Genomic DNA, 24,695 nt, shown 5'->3' on the forward strand with positions numbered 1-24,695 from the left:
TGCACTTTAGGGTTATGGTTTTGAAATGGAAACTCGGTGGGTTGGGCTGGGCTTGGGGATAACATAAAACTTATAGAGTTACAGAAAAAAAAACCCACATTACCTGATCGGTTTATCTGAATAACTGAAATTCAAAATTTTCGATATCCGAAAACCGATCAAAGAACCGAATTGGGAATTTGGATTCAGTTAATATCCGATCCGAAAACCGAATTCACAATTTGTATTGGTTTTTTTTGTTACAGTTACAGTTCGGTTTACGATTTTTTTTTCGGTTATTTTAAACACCCCGTTGGCCGTTAGTTTGTTGGTTTCTTTGGGCAAAACTAAAGGAAAGAAAACATCACCAAGGTTTCATGACTTCATCGTCAGTCGGAGAGATGGCGGCTCTTGAGTGCCTTGATTCTCTTAGTACCACTCATCCTGAGCATTCCGATTGGTACAATACGCTTGCCGATTTGTACCAACGGAAGCTATGGCATCAACTCACACTGAAGCTCCAACAGTTTGCCGTTTTTCATGTCTAATTCTCCCCCAACCAATCATATGCTTATTCATTTTTTTTTTAATGCTATTAACAAGTCTAGGCTTCAATTTCATATCATTGTTTATTCATGATCAATGCTTAGTCACAATTAGTGCTGTTCATCACCCGAGTGAGCAAGGGATTGCTCATTCACAAACTGAGCCAAAATCCAACAACGATTTTCCGAGTCTTGTTCGGCTCGTTAAGAAAATTTCAATGTAAAAAGTGTTCAGCGGGTCATGCATAGTAATGTTATGACTCCAAGATCAGCAAATATAGTTTTTAAAAGATTGGGTTTTGCGATTCAAAAAGGAGTAGCGGCGCAGCTTGTTGCCCGCTTGCCTTCTGTTTCGATGTAATCCAATAAACAACCATATATATAGATGTATAATTATAAAAGTATTCGAAAAATTTCTATAAGAAACAAGTTTGAAGTTGAATTTAATGTACCCGAAAGCAAATTGGTAGCTTGCCGTTTTCTATAAGAAACAAGTTTGAAGTCGGATATAATGTACCTGAAAACAAACTTCTAGTAGCCTGAAAACTAAACAAAACTATGAAAGTGACGGAGAGAGGGAAATTTGTAAGGGTTTAAGAATCTGTATATTTATATATATGTGCGTGTGAATGTAAATAAATTAAAAAAATAATTTGAGCCAACTGAACCGAACTGCACGGACTCTTGCCCGTGCTTGGCTCGTTTGCAAACCTAACCGAGTCAATCGGCTCGATTACAAACCAGGCCGAAATCGAACAAAAAAATTTTCAAGCACTTTCAAGCGATTGTCAAGCAGTTTGGACTTTGGGCAGCCCTAATCACAATAGCAGTTTTTATATTATCATAAATTGGTAGAATAATTCTGTATTTAATATTTCATAACCGACTTCGAGACTAAGATCAACCTTCTTAAGCTGGCACACTTTGCTGTTATAGTCTCTCGCCAATACTCAGAGAAAGTAGCTGCCATCGGTTATCTTGATGGGGTGAAAGAGAGCCGTATAGAGGAACCGGTTCTCTACATTAAGATGCAGATAGCCATGTATAACCTTGAGACAGGAGATCAAAAGGAGTGCAAGAAGCTTCTTGAAGATGGGAAGAGTGCACTTGATAGCATGACCGACATTGATCCGTCAGTGTAGGCTAATTATTATTAGGTGTCATCTCAGTATCATAAATCCCGTCAAGAGTTTGCTGAATTCTATAAAAGTGCTCTTCTTTATTTAGCATACGTTTCAGTTGCATCTTTATCAGATTCATTTAAGCTGGTATGCAGTTACAAACTTTATAGAAGTAGAAAAAATTATCATTTCTTATAAATCGTTTGCTTGCAGTCGACCATCAGAAGACAGAACTATCCCACTGCGAATCATTGCAGAGAGAACAAAACTTTCAGTTGAAGGTGTTGAATATCTTCTCATGAAGAGTTTAACTGTAAGTTCTTAACTGTTATTTTCAAAGCTTACTGTGTACTTAAGTTCTCATACTTGTGAATAATTTGATGTTATTGTAGGTTCATCTGATTGAAGGGATAATAGATCAAGTTGATGGACCCGTTTATGTTTCATGGGTGCAACCGAGAGTTTTGGGAATTTCTCAAATCAAGTCGTTGCATGATCGGCTCGATAGTTGGGTGGGGAAAGTGCGCACTGCTTTGGTATCTGTGGAAGTGGAAACACCTGATTTGGTTGCAACTTAAGTTCTTGTTTCTATCTATGTAACAATCTCTTTAAAGCCCAAAGAGATATAGCTTTGAAAAGAGATTAGGAGACTAACGTTGACTTGATTTGGGTCAACTCTTTGTAACTTCCTTTTATGTATATTAAAGTATTTAACGTAGACTCTGCTGTTTAATGAAAAATAAATAGAAAATGAAGCTTGAATATCCATGTTTTAAGGTATGTGGTATATGATTCATGTGTTAACAAGAAAAGAAACAATGGTGATGATTAACCGAATTCCTCAAGATCAAAAACAAAAAGAATAATAATAATAATAATAATACATTTCTCCAAATAATTGTCAACAAGTATACAAACAATTACGAAGATATGAAAAACAAACTGTTGCTAGAAGAAAACTGCAAGTGTACAAATACTCAAATGAGTGATTGGTTCTTATATTGAAATGCAATGCAACATTCATTCATAAGATGGGGTTAAACATTCATCAACCATATCGACGAGATTAGGGTTCTCCAAAGCGGCAGCGACACGTTCTTTATCATTCAACTGTTTGTTCACTGCATACCAAAAAGAAAATGAAAGTTAACATCCTCATCCAAATCTTTAAAGCAATTCTAACTGACAAAACTGAGGTTATCATAGACCTGCATCTTCAGTTGCATGAGTCCCAGGAGCCACCCTTATGTCAACCTAAACATATAGAAGCACTAAAAGTTCAAAAAAGATTTCAACATGATCAAATCTACATGCAAAAACGGCACCTTAACAATATGTAAAAGTAATTGTAGCAAACCTTGAAACGTGAAGGCAGGCTGCGCATAAGTTTAACGCGCAAACAAAGACCAATAATGGTCGCCATGCTACAATGCTCAACCGTTGGAGTGAAAGTCACACTGAAAGTAACAAGAAAATAATTATGTTTCTTTTTACTTCCTCAGGAAAATTACCAAAATAGACATAGTTGATCAGGTTTAAAAAAAAAAGACAGCCCAAATTTAGCCTACATCTTTCTACATGTTCCCTTTTTTGCCCAATCAGAGCACGCCACGTCAGACAAGTTGGCTAAGCCTTAGCCGGCACTTTTTGCACTGAAAGTAGGGGTGGCGTTATTATCCTAAACCCGACCATAATTAACCCAAACCCGAATCCCGATTAAGATGGTACCCGGAACCCAAAGGTAGTATTCGGTTCAGTAATTGGGTTAAAAAAAGTTTAACTAGGTCAACTTGATTAACCGAAATGGACGAATTTACATAAAAAAAAAGTCAATTATAGATTAAATACATAATCAATAGAAAAGTCTAGTTTTCCTCCCATATGTTTTGTTTTAAAGTATGCATTCCAACTTGTACTTAGAAACCGGAATACCGATTAACCCTACTAAAATAAACCCGAAACCGATTAACCCAAATCTAATTTTGGTGAGTAAACAGGTAGGATTCCTATAACATAAAACCCGAATAAGTGGACCCGAACAACACCCCTAACTAAAAACATAAAAAGTACTAACGAACTCACATTAGAACCAATCAGGGATCAACATGTGTAACTCGTAGGCTATATTATCCTACCCAATAACACGCAGGCTTAGCTTACGAATTAAATTGATATAGTAAACCTTCAAAATTTAGCCTACGCTTTGTTGAAGGGGGACGGGAAAGAAAATAACTCACCGAACATAACTTCGGTTGTCGTCAACATCAATGGCGTCTTCCGTGATGACTTTAAGCTCTTCGAGAGAATAAGGATGCTCGGGATCTTTAATATCTCTAATATGGTGTAAGATTCTTACTAAGGATATCACAACACAAGCATATTACATATCAAATCACGCATATAAAATTTACAAATATTTGTAAAAGTAAAGCAATTAAGTTAAAAAGGATATCAAATATTTCCAACTGGTCAATAAGTTCAGATTCATATTCATTAAAACCCGCATCACCGGGTCGGGTTCGAGCCGGGCGTTCCTTCTTTTCATACACAACAGGGTTTGCGTTGATTAAGGCAGGGGCCATTTTGTAATCAATTTCTTGCCTTCTGCAGTTGAACAATTATTTGGGTTTTTAGGGTTTTGGTTTTTTTATATAAAAATATATAGAGAATCAGAGATGGAGAACGAACCTGTTGATGAAATCGCAGAATTTAATTGAATTTGCAAAACCCTATTATTATTATTATGTGTTGTGTTGTTGTATTTGTTGAAGCCGTGAATGAATTTGCAACACAACACTTTGATCTTGTTTATGTTTATGTTTATGTTGTTGTCGACAGGTTTTGTCAAAAAAATGAAAACCCGGTTTATTTTCTTTTCTATCTCCAATCAGATTATAAGCCCAGGTCCTGAGCCCAATTTCGAGTTGTTAATTGAAACCCAACAATCTTGTGACAAAACACCAAGCCCAATTAATTTTGATAAGCGTCGGTCGGACGTCAGGGTGCAAACGAGTTGAGCTGCTCGAGCTCGGATAGATAAAAGGCTCAAAATAAACAGAGCTTTTCAAGCTCAGGCTCTCAAGTAAACTCATTTAGTTATCCAGCAGAGCTTTTTTTCAAGTAAAACTCATTTAATTATCGAGCTCAAGCTTGAGCCTTATATAGGAAGCTCGTCTAGACTAGTCGGGCCTTGTGTATATTTAAGTATTTCTTTTTTTGAACTTCTTTGTATTAATTTTATATTGCACAACCAGCTCGAGCAAAACTATTAAATATGTTAATATCTTGTATAGAATTGATAAAAGAAATCATATTCTTATTGGGAAAACAAAATATGTTATTATTTTGCTAATAGTTGATTTAATGTATGTATTTGTATATGTGTAAAATTTTTCTTAGGTTTATATCTTAATAAAATATGTGCACTTTCTCGAATGTTTGATTGCTTAGTTTCTCCAAGTTATATCTATTAACTCGTGCATTGGAATGTTCTTGTGCGAGCGGAAGATACAATTATTACAACGTCTTGTTCAACGTGTGAGCTGGGGCGGAGCTTTAGAGGGACCGGGGTGGTTCAGGTCATTGCCGTTTTATCTGTTAATAGGGTAAATTTCACCATTTTTCCCTAAAGTTTTTATAGGTATCAAGCGCGGTCACTGCCAAATTATTTTTCCAAAGAGCTATCGGTCACCACCAATTTTTTTTTTAAATATAATACCCTATCGTTTGATTTTTTTTATAAAACCTCACGGTTTTTATAAACAAATGTTATAAAAATTGTAAAAAACTTAGTTTTTAACAGCACTCAAACTTGGGGGGGGGGGGGGGGGCTTGTTGTAAATTATTAGATAACATAACTTTAAAGAAAAAACAAAAAACAAATGGGAATTTTAACAAAAGGACCGGCCTCACCTACTGCTCCCTTCTGCCTTCTGTTCTGTCTGAGTTCACCAATCGCCACCCCCCACCAACCCACCGCCCCACCGTCGTCCGCGCTCATCCACCGTCCCCGCTTATCCCCGCTCATCCACCACCACAAGGTAATACTTTATCTGCTCTTCCTTTGTGTTATTGTGTTGTTAAATCAATGATTATAAAATTAGGGTTTGTAATTGTGAATTGGGGATTTAGGGAAATTAGTCAATTAAGCTTGTAATAGGTATTGTATGATAAAATTTTACTCTAACTTAACCTATTTGAATGAATGAATGAATATATATATATATATATATATATATATATGGATGTCATATTGTTTGATCCGACCCAAACCGAACCACCGACACGAACCGAACCACCGACATAGCCCGAACCACCGACACGAATCGAATCGCCGACCAGAAAATTTTTTGGTCCGTAACTTTGGTCACCGCCATGGCGAAGCCCAAGCTTCGCCACTGCATGCAAGAATCATCAACAGTCTTTAATATGTACGATGTTGTAGGTTATTAAAGGGTGTTTAATACTTATTTTAACCCAGTTATTAACTTTTTAATAAGTTAAAAGTTGTTTGGAATTATATATGTTGTGAGGGGAAAGTTAAAATTGTGACTTATAGCTTTACCAAAAGTTTAAGGAACTAAAATAAGGAAACACAAAAATTCCCCTAAGTATTCAGTCCCGGATTAAGTTATCGTCTTTGACCGTTTTTTAAAACTTTTTTTTACATGTTTAGATGGGGTTCGATTCCTAGGTACCCATGCCAAGTCATATGATGTCTTTTTCTAAAATGTTTCTTCCCAAGAAATTTCCTTCACTCTCCTAGTCTCCTTTGGATTTCCATCGTACAAGTTTTTGATATTAACTGCTTCTTTCCAAAAATTTTCCTACACTTTCATTTGCTAGTTGAAAGTTTAAATCCTTTAATTTATTTATTTTTGAGTAAAATAATCCGTATGAGTTTTCTTTCTTAAATCTAAAATGATTATTAGACTATCAATTATTAAATGGCAGTTGTTTATTTGATTAGTGTGTTTAATTCCGTTACATGAGATGAAAATCACTATTCCTGCATCTTGTTCTGCTACACATTATTATTTGATTTTGTTAATTTGAAAAAAAAATGTGAACACCCTCTTGCAAATTTAGCCCGTGCCACCCATGTCAGAATCTTTTGCTTTAAACTAAAAACAAATTCTTACAAATGATAAGATGAAGAAGACAAATAGGATGAAATTCTAAGAACAAGATTAGAAGACTACACTGTTGATCGCTGTATCTTCCTTCAAAAAGAATGCTCCTTTTATAACCAATATCAATCTTTGATTTTGATTGATGCAGAGAAGGAGAGATGACTAGCAACGGTCTAGGCAGCCGTTGGGAACATCGGATGTGCTAAAAGGGGCTAGAGCTTCTAAAGATAAAACACGAAGTGTCATAGCATAGATGGATATGAGATGGACTGTGAGATAAGAGAGCCCAAGACAAGACAAATCCAAGAGGCTTGATCATCCATAAGCCCAAAGCTCATGAAGCCGAACATGTAAAGATAAACAACCTAATTAATAAAAGGAAAATTGGATTTTAATAATCCAAACTATTAGTCATTGGCAAATAATAATCCTAATTTTCAATTTTATTAGCATTAACAACCCCGGTAAAAAAATAGTTAACTCTGTTAATTTTTTATTACGTGACATGGCATTCACTTAGAATTTTCAGCTTATTTGGATATAAGTTTTAAATAAAATTACTGAATTACCCTTATTATTAAAAATATAAATAAACTAAAATGAGAAAAAGGACCACCATCCACTCACTTCTTCCCCTTCTCTAAATCTCTCGTCTCCTTGTCTCAATCTCTCTTCCTTAGAAGATTTTTTTTTATAACCAGGTGGGTTAGGAAATTGTTAAGTGTTTTTAGGTAGGTTTATGAAAAATAGACATAAATAGGTAGTTTGCTTCTTGAATAGGCGGACTCCAACCAATTTTCATAATCAACAAAATGAGGCGGCATATTGAAACTCGCACCTGCATCAGAGTTTCATAGTCAATTATAGACTACATACATAATCAACAGAAAAGTCTAGTAAGAGAATCCGCTTGTATAATCCGCTTGTATAGTCAAGCGGACTCCAACCAATTTTCATAACTAACCAATTTTCACGTGTCAAGCAAACTTGTATAATCCGCTTCTTGAACAAGCAAACTCTAGCAAAATGACAAAAAAATATGTAAGAGAATCTCAAGCTGAAAATGCTTATACAAGGGGAAAATTATGAAAATATCCATCTTCAAAAATGGGTTTCGAGTTTTACCCACCATTTGCAAACTTTTCCTACAATACCCACCACAAATAACTCAGAATGACTAGATTCTTAGAGTCAAGTACTTTACAAAACTGGCCGAGAAGACTATTTTAGGCTAAGAAAATTTTCGGGACGAGTATTTTGTAGCACTAAGCTGGTTTGGACGACTATTTTAGGTCAAAAAAGTCGAGATGAGGTTTTTATTAATTTTTTTATACATCTTATTATGTTATTGTATTTAATTTTACTTACAATTAGTTTTTTATAACTTTTAAAATATATAAAGTTATACAAAATTCTGAATACATCGTTGAGATGTGTTTTTTATCTTCATGCCGGCATAAATTTTATTCAAAACTGAGCGGGTTAAATTAACATCATAACTTTCTTTACACACTCGGTTTTAAATAAAATGTATGTCGGCACATAGATAAAGAAACGCATTTCTCAATGGTGTATTCGGAATTTTGTATACTTTATATTTTAAAAGTTATAAAAGAAAAATTAATTATGAGTAAAATTAAATATAATATAATATTCAGAATAGTACAAATTAAAAAAAAACTTGTCCAAACTATTTTTTTTTACCTAAAATAGTCGTTCCGACCAGTATAGTGCTACAAAATACTCGTTTCATTTATTTTTTTTAAGCTTAAAATAGTTGTCCCGACCAGTTTTGTAAAATACTCGTTAATTCTGAGAATCTAGTCGTCCCAAGTTATTTGTGGTGGGTATTTGGGAAATATTTTCAAAAGTTTGGGTAAAAGTCGAAACTCATTTATTATTGAAATACATATTTTCATAATTTTCCCATTATACAATTAAGTCCTTTTGCATTATATTTTATCATTTTGCTAGAGTTTGATTTTTCAAGTCCGCTTGACACGTGAGCAGACTAGAAATCTTAAGTACATGCGCGAGTTTCAATGTGCCACCTCATTTTTTTGGTTATGAAACTTGGTTGGAGTCCGTTTTTTCAAGAAGTGAACTACCTATTTGTGTCTATTTTTTACAAATAGATCTTCTTAGAGCATTCTCATCCAACCCCCTATCTCTAAATAAAAAATTACACTAAAACTCATTACATTTTCTCTCTCCATTTCAATTAAATAATACTTTTTATACCTTTTATCATTATCTTTTCTCTTTCCTTCACTCACAAACACTCTCAAAATATATTAAAAAATTACAAGGGATGAACAGTAACTTTTCATATATACAGAAAAATCACTACTTTTTTTAAAATATAAAAACTTTTCACTCACAAGTCACAACACCCTAATTCACTCTTTAAATTATAAAAACACCCCTTATACAAAATAAGGGGTTGGATGAGAATACTCTTAGAACACACACCCACCTATACTCCACCAACACCCCCATTAAATATTGCCACCACCGCCGCCGCCATAGCCCTACCAACTTATTCTTCTTTTGACAGCACCTACGAACTCTATCGGTTTGAGCGTTCGTCGATTCAATTCACGGCGGTTCCCAAAACCTTTCGCCGGCCAAAATATCCAATGACCAGAAACCATCAGTCCATCACCAGCACCGGCGACTGAGAACACCCCAAATTCTCATACCCACAAATTTGCTAGACCTAAATCTAATTCAATTACGAGATCTCAGGCAATACCTACAACCATTGGTTCCACCATTTCCCTAATATCCTTCCTGATGACCGAGTTGTGCCCATCGAATTCAATAAACTCTGAACCGATCTCGCACAAAGGTCCTTCATTGTTTCCTTCTTTGCCAAACCGAAGCTTGTCAACTTGCTGCCGGAATTGGTTACTGGCGAGTAATCTTGTTGATGCCAATTTGCATACACTTAGTAGGATTCAGTAGAGTTATGTCTGATAATGCATTAACTAGCAACATATATGAAGTTACGGTAAAAGCCTTAAAATGGATATGACCAGCTCATTCAATTTTGGCATAATTGAATTTAAAGACTTGTTATTTTGTAGGGTCTGGACGAAATAAAATAGGACGATTGGGATTTGGGAGGTCACGATTTTTGGGCGGGTTCTGTGGTGAGGAGATGGAGGTTTTAGTGGGGTCACGGGAAGTGTTGGTGGTGGTTAGTAGCAGGAGATAGGCCGGTGGTAATGGTAGTGAACGGAGGATGGTTGGCCTCTTTTTTTTAAATATCATTTTAATTCTGAATTTAATTTTTAACGGTTTTAGCATTACAGTGATTTTTTGTAAAAGTAATATAAAATTCTCATTGAATGTCATGACACATGCCACGTCATAAAAAAATTAACAAAGTTAACTATTTTTTTACGGTGATTTTTATGGTAACAAAACTGAAAGTTAGAACTGTCACTTGTCAAAGTGATAGTTGAGATTATTATTTGTTAATAGTTAATAGTTTGAATTATTTAAATCAATTTCTCTTAATAAATCAAATTTTAACATGGATTAGAAATTGAAGATATTATATTTTTAACAACCCTCAATAAGAATCTTGCTCTTCAACATACAAGTTAACAAAGTGTACGCGAATAATTGGCTCTGAGTACCATAAGTTTACGTGTATATGCAATATGCTATAGAAAATGTAACTTTCCTTCATGTTTCGCCTTTGTTTCTCACAAAGGAGCCTCCTATGCACCTTAGCTTTTTATGATTTTTGATTTGTTGTTGGCATTGCATACAATCAAATGGTCTCCTTAATTTGGGTGTTTCTTTTATGCTAGGATTAATATAGCATGCTGTTTAAAGAAAAGAAATAATGTGGTGATTGAGCATTTGAGCTGAATTCTTCAAGATCAAAAAGAATTATAATAACTTAGTGCATTTCTCCAAAATCCCAATAATCATCAAGTATACAATTATGATTTTCTGAAAAAGCACACTGTTGCTAGCAAATATTCAATTGAGTGATCATTTGTTCCTGTATTGTTAGGAATCAAAATAGTAGGACTAGATTATAATAGTTGAATAGTATAGGGTGTCTTTGGTTAGTTGTTAAACTGGTTGATGTACTTCAACAGGAAGAAAGAATCTAATTGGTATCGATGAATTGAGAATACTTCTTCTCTTTATCGATCTTTTGCTTAATTACCATATTATTTGCAACATGTATTGGATGCAACATTAATTCGTTCGATCATAAGATGCGGTTAAACATTCATCAACCTTATCAACCAGATTAGGGTTCTCCAAAACTGCAGCAACTCGTTCTTTATCATTCAACCATTTGTCACTGCATATATACCAAAACAAAAAGAAAATTATAGTTAATTACCTCCTCGTCCACATCTTTAAAGAATGTGTTTACATAAAAGGGGGTCAAATTTGGTTTAAAATCCATAGAAATATCAGATAGAGAACAAGTGAGAGACCCTTATCTTCATCTTCATGAGTCCCAGGAGCCACCCTTATGTCAACCTAAACAAACCAACATTCAGTACACACATATATACATAAAACTAAGTCTAAAAAAATTCATCAGTGTGTTGAAGGAAGTAATTGTAGCAAACCTTGAAACGCGAAGGCAGGCTGCGCATAAGTTTAACCCGCAAACAAAGACCAATAAGGGTCATCATGCTACAACGCTCAATTGTTGGAGTGAAAGTGACCTTGAAAATAAAAAGAAAGTAATTACGTTATAAAAAGAAAAAAAAGGTACCAAAATAGACATAGTTAGACCAATGTTTTTTTAAAAACAAACATCCAAATCTAGCCTATATCTTTCTAGAAATTCCCTTTTTAGCCCAATCAGATCACGCCATGTTAGCTATGCCTTAGCCGGCTCTTTTTGCCACTAAAAAACATAAACTCTGACCAATTAGAGGGCGATATGTGTCACTTGTAGGCTATATTTAGCCTACCCAATAAACACGGGCCTAGCCTACGGATTAAATGTCCCCTACACTTTCCAAATAACATGAAAGGGGGTGCGAAAGAAATAACATACCGAACATAACTGCGCTTGTCATCAACTTCAATGGCGTCTTCCGTGACGACTTTAAGCTCTTCTAGAGAATACGGATGCTCGGGATCTTTAATATCTCTAAGATGATGTAAGAATACTAAGGATGACACAAGCATATTTTATATATATCAAATCATGCATATATAAAAGTATGATTTCATATTATAAAACTAAAGCAATTAAGGGATATCAAATATTTCTAACTGGTCAATGAGTTCAGGTTCATATTCATCAAAACCCGCATCACCGGGTCGGGTTCGAGCCGGGCGTTCCGTCTTTTCATAAACAACAGGGTTTGCGTTACTTAAGGCATGAGCCATATTTTGTTATCAATGTGTTGTCCTCTGTAGTTGAACGATTATTCGGGTTTTAGTGTTTTGAAATTGGGTTTTTTGTTATTGGAAGACAGAGCCGGCGTCGTTTATAATAAATTAAGAATATAAGATAATAGACTGCGACAGAAACTTAAGGCCCAAGGCTTTCACATTGACCTAAAATTTATCAAAGCTAAAATAGATATCGAGGATGTAAATATCTTGTATAGAATGAATAAATAAATTCATATTTATATATGAAAAATTACTTTATATCATTAAATAGTTATTTGATATATCTGTACATTTAAAATTTATTTCAAGTTTTTGAATACAAAACTTTTGTTCAAAAAAACTTTAATCGTTGGAACAGAGAGGGAATAAGATGAGAGGCGGCTAGGTTCGGGAATGACCATAGCACAATGTAATAATTTTACTCAATCGGCACATATAGTTTTCTTCATAGACCAGTGACGGATTCAGAAATTTTTTTCAGGAGGTACACTATTTTAAATGATTTCACAGAGTCGGATATAAAAAATTACGGGTCGGTTTGAGGTTCGGGTCGGTTCACTGGTTCGACAAAGTTCATTACTTAGTGGGTGTTTGGGATTCCTTATAACTTTTCATTAAGTTAATAAGTTACAAGAGTGTAACTTATTAACTTTTCCCTCTCACATCAAAACAATCCCAAACATCTTATTCTTTTTCAAAAAGTTAATAAGTTATAAGTTAGTGAAAATAAGCAATCCCAAACACCCCCTTAAATAAAAATACGATAAACTAACAAATAAGACACCGTCATTAGAAATTGAAAAACACATAATATAAATTAAAACTAACAATTTAAAACCAACAAACTAACAAATTAAAACTAAAATTTAACAAATAACTTAGCAATTAACAACATCAAGAACAATTAACATTTAACATTTAGCAAATGAATCCAAACTACCGTCAAAGTGGAAGGATTCGAGGAAGAGTAGCAAGGCAGGAGGAAGGAGCAATGGACCGACGGTGGTGTGTGGTCAACCTGAAAAGCAACAACGGTGGTCGTGGACGGCGGTCAGGAGGTGGTCGGCAAACGGTGGAGTCTGGCAGTGGTGTGCGTTGTGGAGTATGAAGAGGGGAGAGAGACGTTTGTGTAACTGTGTCTGTGTTTGTATAATTTTTCTTATAAAAACCCTAAATTGATAAAAGCCGAGTTATGGAAAAACAAAGTTCTAAACAAATGTTTGAAACATGGAATCGAACCCATGACCTTTAGTTTACCAGACCAACAACTTACCAACTGTACCAGTGCTTGTATTGTAAATAGCATGGTTCCCACCTAATTTATAAGGTGGTTCCCTCTAGTATTTTCTATATATCAATATATTATTATTTTGAAACATGGGTGGTTCCTGAGAACCACCCATTTGTTTGCTAGATCCGCCCATGTTCATAGTTGTGTATCCATCACATGGTGTAAGCGGTCGACGACCATTGTGTCATAAAATTGCTATGGAGACTAGTTATATCGAGTATGGAGATGGTTGGTAGGAGCATAAACGAGGAAAGTTGCCCGTTAGTTATATAATGACCTGGAAATAAAACGAGGAATATGACAATGGATAATTTGGTTAAATAGTTGACATGAGAATATATTGTTACAGTCGACTTGTAATTTTTGGTTGCTTTCGAACGTGTTGATAGACGGTGATGGAGAAATAACGGTATGTGTTTGCAAGCGAGGAACATACACAGGGTTTTAATCACTTAGGTTTTTGGGATTGCACTATCATGTCGTATCCGTTAAGGTGTATGGAGTTGGTGGAGTATCGGGTCGAGGCGGGTGAGGTGGAGGGTGTTTGATGAGGCGCCGGGGAGGAAGGGATAAGAACGGTGAAGGCAGGTGGGTGAGACCAATGAAGCTAATCTGAAGGCAACGCAACATCGCCTGACCTTAAGCCATGAGGTATACATTCATGCCCCTTAACTCAATATAGGTGTCACATCATTCACTTTACCTCTTTACTTCATCTCACCTAAAGGAAAGGATTAACCCTGCTTAATCCCCTCAATTTATTTGAAAAGATCGATTCTTAAATTATTATGTGAGTATAGAAGATTTTAAAGTCCGTTAACACTTTAACCCGTTATGCCAGTAACACCCTAACTCTTGAAGGGAGTTGCGTCCCACTCTTCAATATTTGTCAAATCAACTTAACACCCTGAATGGAATTCTAGTTACACTTAAAAAATTTCCATTTTCAATTCTACCTAATATAAATAGATTATAAATTACGAGTTGAGTTATTTTACAATGTAACAAAAATGAAAAGGATGAGAATGCATAATTTTTTAACATGTGTCAAAGGAAGAAGGTCATAAAAGGAAAAACACATATTTTCTCTAGTCGCATGCAATGCACATTTCAATTCTCCCATCATTTTAAAACGTCTATAACTTTTTCGTTCGACATTTTTTTTAAAGTTCACCATAATAACAAGCGTTTATTTATCTTTAATATAAGTATGTGATATAATGCTTAATATACATAATTCCCGTGTGCATTTTATTTAATATTTTATTAGTTTATGTTCGGTTTTTGTTAGGATTTGCATACTACTAACATATTTGAATAATCTAGGTCCCAGGATTTGTTCGTGGTTAAAGAGGGCAAAAAAACGATAAAAAACGAGCTAAGCCGGCGAACCGGAGCATCAGGAAACGAACCGGACCGAACCAGGAGTGAACCTGACCTGACCAGGCCAGCCCCGCCCCCCTAATTTATTTGGTCGGGGCGCCGCGCGACCGAGGAGCCCAAGCCCGACCGTGGCGCCGTGGGGGTTTTTTCCAGAATATTCCAACGATTTATGGGTTTGGGCCTTGTATTTTCCTATTTAAAGACCCCTAAACTCAACCTTAAACAGAACCTGCATACCCTAGCCGGCCAGGACGAATTTGGGAGCCTTAGAAGTGATCATTTGGAGGTTTTGAAGGCTTGGAATCATACGGTGGCGTGCATATCGATCAAGAACGAAGACCACGGGTTTTATCGTCTTTAATCTTTCGTTTCTTTTGTTTTCCACTATGAATTCCATTAGTATTGTTTTGTTTGATTTTAACATGCTAGGCTAAACGTTATAGACTGCCCAGGCTTATGATGAACCTTTGTGTATGATTTTGACTTGGGATTTATTTATTGTTATGGTTTTATGAACAGGTAAAAGATTTAATTATATTAAATTGATGCATATGTGTGTTTAGGGTTGTTTGTTGAGTTTTATTATTCCATAGTTGCCTTGATTATTGTTTGTCATTATGATAAGTTGTTATTAGGTCATCCACTTTGTGTTTTTGACTATTTTATGATTGATTTCGAATAAGATCATAGGAATAATATTATTTAATTATAAACCTAAGGGTGCTGTTAACCTAAATAGTTGTAATGTGCTAGGTTATTGATAGGTCTTTGTTGATCAGGATTGCTAGATTTAGTTCTTCGTAAGGAGTCCGTCTAGGTTTGATTGATTAACTTTGTCTATCGAGTCAATTGAATATATTAGACTGCCTTTGATTTTCGCGTTGTAAGGTAGGATTTCGTATAAAGGAACTAGTTTGTAATTAATTAGGTGACCGTAAGGAAACTTGATTTTTAATACTGGTGTGCGTTAAAACTTATTAGAAACCCATAGGTGTCTCTTGAGTAGGGTCAGGGGTCCTGTTTGGGTTTTATCTTAAGCGTCTATTTTACGATCCCAGTTCCATAACTAAATATTTTCCCGGTTAATTGATAACTGAAACTTATGGGATTCTAGCCTAGGTGGTTGTTCATCATCATCTGAATTAAGTCCAAGTTTTAAGTTTAGTCGTCTTTAGTTTTCTTTATTAGTTTAAATTAGTTTAAAATTAGTTTATTAATAAACTGCACCCTAAAACAAGTAATAAATAAATAAATCGTGTCTGTAGTTGAGTCTAATTAGCTAGTAAACGTAATTTAAAGAATCTCGTGGGTTCGATATCTGGAGTTGCTTAGCTGTACTAGAGTCGATCGGTTCACTTGCCGGTTAGTAGTTTAGTTAAGTTTAGAAGTCTAGAATTTATTACTTAGTGTCTAGATTAGCGTAATTTAGTTAATAATTATTAGACTACTTTTAGCACATCAGTATGACTTTGTCTTATATATAAAAAAAAATTATGTTATTGTGTCTTTCTGTTTGTTATTGTGTCTTATGTTTATCATTGTGTCTCTTCGTTTATCATTTTGTCTTTATGCTTATCATTGTGTTTTTTTTCCAAAAGTGATGAAATCTGAAAATTCTAATAGTGAAATAACACCGTTGTATAATTCTAATATGTAAATATAATGATAAAATAACAACCATATCTAATACATAAAAGTATAAAACACAATGATTAATGCATATTACATAATAATATAAAACATAAAATACAATGATGAATATGTACTACACAATGACCTAAAACATAAAACACAATGGTAATTACATAATACATAATGACCTGAACATAATACACAATGAACGTATTACATAATGACTAAAACAAAATAATGAGTAGAAAGGCACAATAATGAACAAGAGACAAAATGATGATCATAAAGACACAATGAGGAACAAAGACACAATGACATACGTTTTGTTTTTAAATTTTATCGTTAATACGCGCAACGATTGAAAAACACAATGACCATAACCTATAACACAACGTAGAAAACTCAATTAAAGAAACACAATGACAAACCAATAATACAATGTATAAAAGTTCACTATTTTTTTTTATTTTTATGCATTAATATGGTACTCATATTAAAGATAAATACCCGCTTGTTATTATGGTGATTTTTTTTTTAAATTGTCAAATGAAAAGGTTATTAGCATTTTAAAATGATGAGTGAATTGGTATGCGCATTGAATGTGGAGAGAAATAGTCAACTATATGGACTATTCCATATAAGCCCTTTCCATCATTTTTCATTCTCAAATTAATCACAACCATTCAAATCTAAGATCAATAGACTAGATTAGTTCTCACACTTCTCATTTTTTGTTTACTTTATATTTTAACCTGGGAAAGTTAACGTACAAATGAAATTAGCCTGCTAATTATGAGAATCAAGTAGAGTAATTACATATACAAGTAGAGTAATTACATAATTACTTGTATATATAATTAGTGTATTTGATTCTCACAATTAACATGTTAATTTCATTTGTATTTGATCCAAACCCTTTTAACCTAACCGGCTAATCGTATAGATTATAAGAAGAAAAATGCACTTAGATGTATTTTAGTGTTTATTATCTTTTTTATTAACTTAGCTTAATTTCATATTACCAATTATTAGTCTTCATGGGTTTTTGTTAGTACTATATGAACAAAAAAGATTGTGAATGCAAGGTTTGATACCTACCATTCAAACAAGTATAGTTTGATATATTAAGAGATTGTATGTTTATTAACCTTTCCAAATGAACCATAGCGAGTGCACACTTGCATATATATATTAAATAAAATAAGATGTTTAAATAGCGATGTAATAGCATGGGATGAATTAGAGATATCGACGCAAATACTCATCAACACTAGTGTATCGGACCTCTGGATAGAGCTCAGAAGCTTCCTTTCCCTCTTCGCCAATTTCAAAGTTCATCGAACAACCTTCATAGTAAATGTGGTAGATACGCGCAAGTCCTGCTTTAGCAGCCTCGTCACCCACCTCTATAAACATATTTGTAAAGACAAAAACATTAAGCCAAAACATTGTTGATTTTTAGTTTGTAGCTTCATTAAAAAATCGCTTATAGACACACACCTTCCATGGAAGCAAGAAAATCTTTAGTAGATATGTGCACTTTCTCGAATGTTTGATCGGTAAGTTTCTCCCATTTCTCAATCAACTCGTTGTGCGTAAGAATGTTCTTGCGTGGCCGAAGATACAACGTCTTGTTCAACGTGCGAGAATCATCTACGGACTTGACTGTATATGTTGCAACATCGTCCTCATCAATGAAAACAACTGCACAAGTTTTAAACAAATTAAATATTAAATAAAATATATAGACATATTCATTTCAGAACCAATATATGATAATATTGTACCATACCCTTTTGATTCCCATCGCCAAAAATAGACACTCGGTCCCTTGGTGGCATGAGGGACCCCGGCTGGGAAAGGTTGCCAACAAAATAACCCCCTAAGCAGTTTGCGGAAATGTAAGTATATGGAATCTTAGCGTCTTCGATGGCTTTTCATATAACCATCTTGTCTGTAAACGTCTCCTTTCCGTATTCAAGTGAGTGTTCCATCCGTGAAGGGTCGATCCCGAACTCTGAAGACACGAATCGCTGTTTCAAGAAACCAATTGCAATTACTTAAATATTTATTTCGGACCTATATAAGTTACAAGTCAAAAGTTGCATACCATGATGTTTCCAGCTTCTTTGATGGCATCAACAAGCTTAAGTTGAAGGAGAATATTATGTGACCGGAACTGCACCCCGGACATGGTGCATATCACCACATCGACTTGTTTAACCGCATCCACGAGACTCTGGTGATCAGAAAACGAACCCTCTACCAACCGCGCTCCTTGTTCCTTAAATGACAACAACATTTGAAGCTTTTCTATTTCGAAACCAATCTCTCGACGCATCAGGACATAGGTCGGGTGGCCTTGAGCCAGACTGGCCTTGACGATCCTCTTGCCAATGTAGCCCGTGCCACCCACAACAAGGATCTTGCTCTTCGACATCTTCAGGGTTCTTTTCGTAGAAGTTAATAAAGTGTACGTGATTAATTTGTTATGAGTACTACAAGCTTATGTGTATATATACACATATATATGGAGGATCAGATAATAACATAGCATGTTGATATTATTTTTTAATAAAATCACGTGCCTCTCTTTGAACGGTCTCTTTTACAAGGCTGATGGTCTTGCCTGCCATTCTTATACGTCTGGCGGCCTACCCTTTCGGAGAAAAAAAGGATGTGAAATAATTGTTTTTTGATATTTATTTATACTTATATTAACATATTATTAAAAAGTATATAACGCTTTATTGTTCAGTTTTTACGTAATTTCGTCACGGAGCAGAACTAATTAGCAAGAACGTTGTACAACTTGCATAATCTAAATAAGACTATTGATAAGCTATATATCATTAATTAATCGTACACAAAGTTTGAAGAATTACTTTGAGTAAAGTATTTTCTTATTTTAAATTTAATTTTAAGTTTTAAGAACGAGCTTTATTTGTACACGATAAGCCAAGAAAGCAATAATACTATTGGAGTTAATTAGTGTCCCGTTAGTTTGGGTATACCATAAGAAAATAAGTTAAAAGTTAAGAGTAATAATAAATATTTCGTTAGTTGTGAGTATTCCTAACTAACAGTGAATTGAATAATGAGAATATCTAAATCTATTAACTCATTAATATAATATAGCATGTATAGGATTTGAACCCACAATGTTTTTGGTTGTAAGTTCAGAAGCTTTTAGACCGTTCTAAGATAGGATAAGATATGAAAAACCATCGTTTTTTTACTCTTTATTTTTCTACTTTCATCATTTTTGAAACACATATAACTTTTATATACATTATTATTTAAAATAAAAATAATAAATTAAATCAAGCATTTTATCATTCTTAACATGCGTAATTAATAATGTATCTACCGATAAAAATAAGTTGCAGTATTATGAACACAGATTGTGTCATTAGCACGTGTGCACTATATAATATATTGTGTAATTATGTATATATGAAGCATAATCATTGTGTGTAAGTAGTTATATGTGTTGCGTAATTTATGTTTGATAATTTTACTTTGTGTGTAATTATATAATTTTATGCTTAATTATTTTGCATTTCTGTGTAATCATGACGCAAATGAATTTACCTTTAGCCCAACAACACAGTTGGGTCATGTGATTTCATAAGGGTGTTCTTCGGGTTATTTATTCGGGTTTCGGGTTGTTTAGGTCGGGTTGTTCGGGTTTGAGCTCAAAACAAATTGAGCCAAGAACCGACCCAAATAAGTTCGGTTTGTTCGGGTTTCGGGTTATACGGTTCGGGTAAATTCGGGTTGGGTTTTGGGTTTAACAAATTAAAAAAAAATCCACCTTAAACAATATCATAAATTAAAAAACCATATTCCAAGCCGTTATAAGACCATAATATACAGCCATATTCAACAATAGCATATATTATTTAGCAAAACATGAAATTTATCATACAAGAATGCATTAGATGAGATGAATGAGTGTTGTAGCCTGTGGATTAATACACCTGTATAGATTGAAGAAACATGCTCAATAAATATTGGTTTAAATATTATACTATTTAAGTTTTTGAATTGAAGATACATTCTCCGCGTGCTTTATGGTCATTAATACATTGGGATGTGATAGATCCTATATTAATTGGAGTATTGAGAACAACCGAACAAGAATACATAAGGTCACTATGCTACTTCACTGCTAAACTACCCTATAAAATTAGGGATATATGCATCGATGTATTATACTTCGGGTTATTCAGGTCAACCCAAATCTGGGTATTTCAACTCAAATACCGACCCGAATATTTTATCTCGGGTTCGGGTTAGGAGTTTAATCGGTTCGGGTGAATTCGGTTTGGGTTATTTGGGTCTCGGGTCGCTTCGATTCGGGTTTGTTATTCGGGTACGGTTAAAAAACACACCTTACTTCATATGCTTTGTAAATTTTAAGTTTCAGTCATTTAAACATGTAGACATATCTACCCCTTGAATAAGTGGGTAGGACGAGAGGGGGCTCATCTTAAATTGCTTTTTTTTATCGTTATATATATGTTAAATTTCGATCGTTCTCCTCAAAGTTAATTAAGCACCCCTATCACTTCAAAAAGAATCATGGGTCCGTCATTGTTTGTGTAATACAAAACCGATCTGTTGGTATTAGAACCCTAAACGTTTGAGATAACAGATAAACAATGATATTTGATCAGAGAAAGCTTAGGGTTTTTATTGACTGAATTGCGTGAATTACAAAACAAAAAGCCTTTATATATAGGCTGAAATATAACGTAAACTACCAAACAAACTCTTCTAAGAAACTGCTAAGGAACCGGCCAAATATGGAGACCACATGCAACGGTAATTATTCAAAATAAATGTGATTAAAATTAAAAAAAAAGGAACTTGACTTGAACCATGCAACCATCTAATGGATCCGACCCAGAAGTTGAATTATTTTTTAATACCCTTCGGTAATTCCAACTCTTTCATTCCGATCATTCTTCTGAAGTATTCAAACTTTTCTCTTGGAAGTGCCTTAGTTAATAGATCAGCAGCTTGTTCTTGTGTGCTACAATGCTCCAACTTTACTTGTTCATGGTTCACCATTTCTCGAATAAAGTGATACTTTATTTCAATATGTTTGGATCTACTGTGCATAATTGGATTTTTTTGATAAGCATATAGTAGACTGGTTATCACAATAAATGGTAGTGGCTGTCTTTTGGCTGAGCTTCAGATCATCATCCATAATTCTTCTAAGCTAAATGGCTTCGCATGCGGCAGCGGTAGACGCCATGTACCCAGCCTCTGTGCTAGATAATGCTACAGTTTGTTGCTTTTTGGTGCTCCACGTGACAGCTGCACTTCCAATAGTAAATACATTAGCAGATGTACTTTTTCGGTCATCAACACTTCCAGCCCAGTCACTGTCTAAAAACCCGCTTAAGATTACTTCTTGAAGATCGCTTTCCCACTTATACCAAAGCCCATACTTTAACGTTCCAGCTCTTGGCTGCTCCAGAGTGCAACTTGGAAGGACTTTGTGATATAACGTTTATTATACGTGAATCCCGTGTATATTTTATCTAATATTTTATTGGTTTTGGTCGGTTTCTTGAAATATTTGTATACTACTAACTTAGTTTTATGTTTTAGGTTTCGGGTTATAATTCCGGTGAAAAGAGGGCGAAAAACAAGCGAAAACAAGCCGAACCGGAGAACCAACGCGTCAGGAAACGAACCGGACCGAACCAGGAAGTGAACCGGACCAGAAGAACGAACCAGACCCCCCTCCTGGGCCGGTGCGCCGTGCGACGGGGGAGGGGGAGCCCGCCGCGCGGCGCGGCGTGGTGGTGACGGTGCCAGATTCCAGAAACTTCGTTGTTTAACCGTCTTAACCTATTTTTGGACCCTTGTTGCCTATATAAAGACCCCTAAACTCACCATCAATCATACCTTAACCCCACATCCGAATTTAGTGAATTACGAGGCAACCGAGAAGAGTTTTCAGCAGCTTTGGAGTCGAAGAGTCAGCTGGTGTTGCGCGCATTGGTTGAAGATGAAGAACACGAGTTTTATCTTTTGTTTCTTCCGTTTTCGTTTATTTTACGCCATGAATTCTTGTTTGTTTGTTTCGTTTAATTTTAAGATGCTAGGCTAAACGTTATAGACTGCCTAGGCTTATGATGAACTTACGTTGACGTTTTGATTTGATTTGGGATTATTTACGTTATGGTTTTTATGATTTAGTAAAAGATTTGCTTATAATTAATTGATGCGTATGATTGCTTAGGATTGTTAGATGAGTTTTATTCCATAGTTTTCCTTGATTATTGTTTGTCATCTGATAGGATTGCTATTAGGTCAATTACTCTGTGTTCTTGATTATTTTATGATTTGATTTCGCGATAAGATCATAGGAATAATATTGTTAAATAAACCTAAGTGAGCTGCTAACCTAAAATCTGTAAAGTGCTAGGTTATTGATAAGTCTTTACTATTTAATCTCGCTAGATTTAGTTTTTCGTGAGGAGTCCGTCTAGGGTTGATTATTTATTATTGTTTATCAAATCAATTAATGATAGTAAATTGTTTTTTTTTTTCTTTTTTTTTCCGCGCTGTAAGGTAGGATTTCGTATAAAGGAACTAAATTGTAAACAAATTGGGTGACCGTAAGCGAACTTGATTTTTAATACTGGTGTGCGTTAAAACTTGTTAGAAATCCATAGGTTTTCTCTTGAGAAGGGTCAGGGGTCCTATTTGGTTTTTCTTTTAAGTGACTATTTTACGATCCCAGTCCATAACTAAATATTTTCCCGAGTAAATTCACTACCGAAATTTAAGGGAGTCTAGCCTAGGTAGTTTTCTCATCATCATCATATTTTCACAACAAACTTTGCTTTCGTTTAATTTACTTGTTTTCTTAATTAGTTTTAATTATAGTATTAATTTAGTATTTTAAATAAAAACCACCTTAAACAAATATAAATAATAAGTCGTGTTTTGTAGTCGAGTCTAATTAGCTAGTAAACGTAATTTAAAGAGTCTCATGGGTTCGATATCCGGACTTACTTAGCTGTACTAGAGTCGACCGGTTCACTTGCCGGTTAGTAGTTTAGTTAAGTTTAAGAGTCTAGAATTTATTACTTAGTGTCTAGATTAGCGTGTTTTTATATAACTACTTCAGGCACATCACTTTGCATATACCTTGACACAAGAGTCATAGAACAGGGGATATCAGGCCTAGAATGTGTAAGGGATATAAGGCTTCCAACCAAACTTTGGTATACTTTTGCATCTGCCTTATCTGCATTATCATTTAGCTGCAACCTTTCATTTGCATTCATTGGAGTTTCTTCTGCATTGCACCCATCCATACCAAACCGGGATAAAAGATTCGTGGCATACCTTTCTTGTAACATGAAGATCCAACCTTTTGATTGACGAATCTCCAGTTCCAAGAAATAGGATAGCATACCCAAATCAGTCATTTCGAATGTGGACATCATTCCCTGTTTAAATTCATATACAAGCACCGAGTTAGAGCTGGCACATATGATATCATCCACATATAAGCATAGTAGATGATATCATTTATGTCATATTATATAGTGTAGGCTCGTTATTGCTCCTTAGGTACCCATTTGATACAAAATACTCATCTATCTTCGAATACCAGGCCCTCGGGGACTGTTTCAAACCGTATAGAGCTTTTTGTAAATGGTAGACTTTGTCCTCTTTTCCTTTGATTTCGAAACCTTCTGGTTGTTGAACGTAAATGTGACATTTGTCAATTTCAGGTTATTTTATACTTGTATTCTTAATGTAAACCCGACCCGTTTTGTATCCCGAACCTTTCGATATTATCAAAATGATGAATTGTATGTTAAATATTTGTTTTATAGTTGTTGGATAAAAAAAACACCCTTTTCGGTTCTTAAAATTTCCCGAAACGCTCAAAACAAACTCTAGGGACTAAAACTACCAAAATGGAGACTTGAATGACCCATTTGTAGTTTGTGCTTTCTTGGGTCTATAACCAACACATTTTCATGAAACACCCTTTATGAATGACCCATTCAACTTACCCTATATATACACACCCATCTTCTTCATTTGTGCTTGCTCATTTCTTCATTTCTCTCTCAAATTCTTGAATTCTAAGGTTGTTCTTCATAAGCTAATCTTTCATTTTCACTAACTTCTCAATACTTAAAGCTTAATGTTACAACATATATATAATATA

The 24,695-nt window shown here is 34.7% G+C and overlaps 2 protein-coding genes and 2 pseudogenes across 3 annotated transcripts; 1 reads left to right on the forward strand and 3 right to left on the reverse strand.

The window, feature by feature from the left end:
* Positions 1-380: 380 nt before the first annotated feature.
* Positions 381-1,843, forward strand: LOC143562781 (26S proteasome non-ATPase regulatory subunit 13 homolog A pseudogene; annotated as a pseudogene).
* Positions 1,844-2,536: 693 nt separating this feature from the next.
* Positions 2,537-4,252, reverse strand: LOC143562771 (protein AE7-like). Its single transcript, XM_077050486.1, has 5 exons — positions 4,080-4,252; positions 3,883-3,976; positions 3,003-3,102; positions 2,854-2,899; positions 2,537-2,766 (listed from the first exon to the last, which is right to left on the reverse strand). Exons 1-5 carry the CDS (start codon positions 4,225-4,227, stop codon positions 2,666-2,668), a joined length of 489 nt encoding a protein of 162 aa, XP_076906601.1. The 5' UTR covers positions 4,228-4,252; the 3' UTR covers positions 2,537-2,665.
* A 6,749-nt stretch (positions 4,253-11,001) lies between these two features.
* Positions 11,002-12,162, reverse strand: LOC143562769 (protein AE7-like). Its single transcript, XM_077050483.1, has 5 exons — positions 12,033-12,162; positions 11,830-11,930; positions 11,388-11,486; positions 11,256-11,295; positions 11,002-11,117 (listed from the first exon to the last, which is right to left on the reverse strand). The coding sequence occupies exons 1-5, from the start codon at positions 12,160-12,162 to the stop codon at positions 11,002-11,004; spliced, it is 486 nt and encodes a 161-aa protein (XP_076906598.1).
* Positions 12,163-17,568: 5,406 nt separating this feature from the next.
* On the reverse strand, positions 17,569-18,982 carry LOC143562772 (isoflavone reductase homolog; annotated as a pseudogene). Its single transcript, XR_013140548.1, has 4 exons — positions 18,588-18,982; positions 18,270-18,510; positions 17,978-18,181; positions 17,569-17,883 (listed from the first exon to the last, which is right to left on the reverse strand). The product of XR_013140548.1 is annotated as an isoflavone reductase homolog (transcript).
* Positions 18,983-24,695: the final 5,713 nt, after the last annotated feature.

Source organism: Bidens hawaiensis, unplaced genomic scaffold, assembly GCF_021521415.1.
Source record: "Bidens hawaiensis isolate Kalapana, Puna unplaced genomic scaffold, B.hawaiensis_p1.1 tig00021137_1, whole genome shotgun sequence".
NCBI lineage: Eukaryota > Viridiplantae > Streptophyta > Magnoliopsida > Asterales > Asteraceae > Bidens > Bidens hawaiensis.

Coding starts and splice junctions, on each gene's coding strand:
- LOC143562769 (XM_077050483.1), bottom strand. CDS start 12,162: ATGGCTCATGCCTTAAGTAACGCAAACCCTGTTGTTTATGAAAAGACG. Junction 11,487..11,829: donor TTGATGACAAGCGCAGTTAT/GTTCGGTATGTT, acceptor TTTATTTTCAAG/GTCACTTTCACTCCAACAAT. Junction 11,296..11,387: donor GCCTGCCTTCGCGTTTCAAG/GTTTGCTACAAT, acceptor TGGTTTGTTTAG/GTTGACATAAGGGTGGCTCC.
- LOC143562771 (XM_077050486.1), bottom strand. CDS start 4,227: ATGGCCCCTGCCTTAATCAACGCAAACCCTGTTGTGTATGAAAAGAAG. Junction 3,103..3,882: donor GACAACCGAAGTTATGTTCG/GTGAGTTATTTT, acceptor TGTTACTTTCAG/TGTGACTTTCACTCCAACGG. Junction 2,900..3,002: donor GCCTGCCTTCACGTTTCAAG/GTTTGCTACAAT, acceptor CTATATGTTTAG/GTTGACATAAGGGTGGCTCC.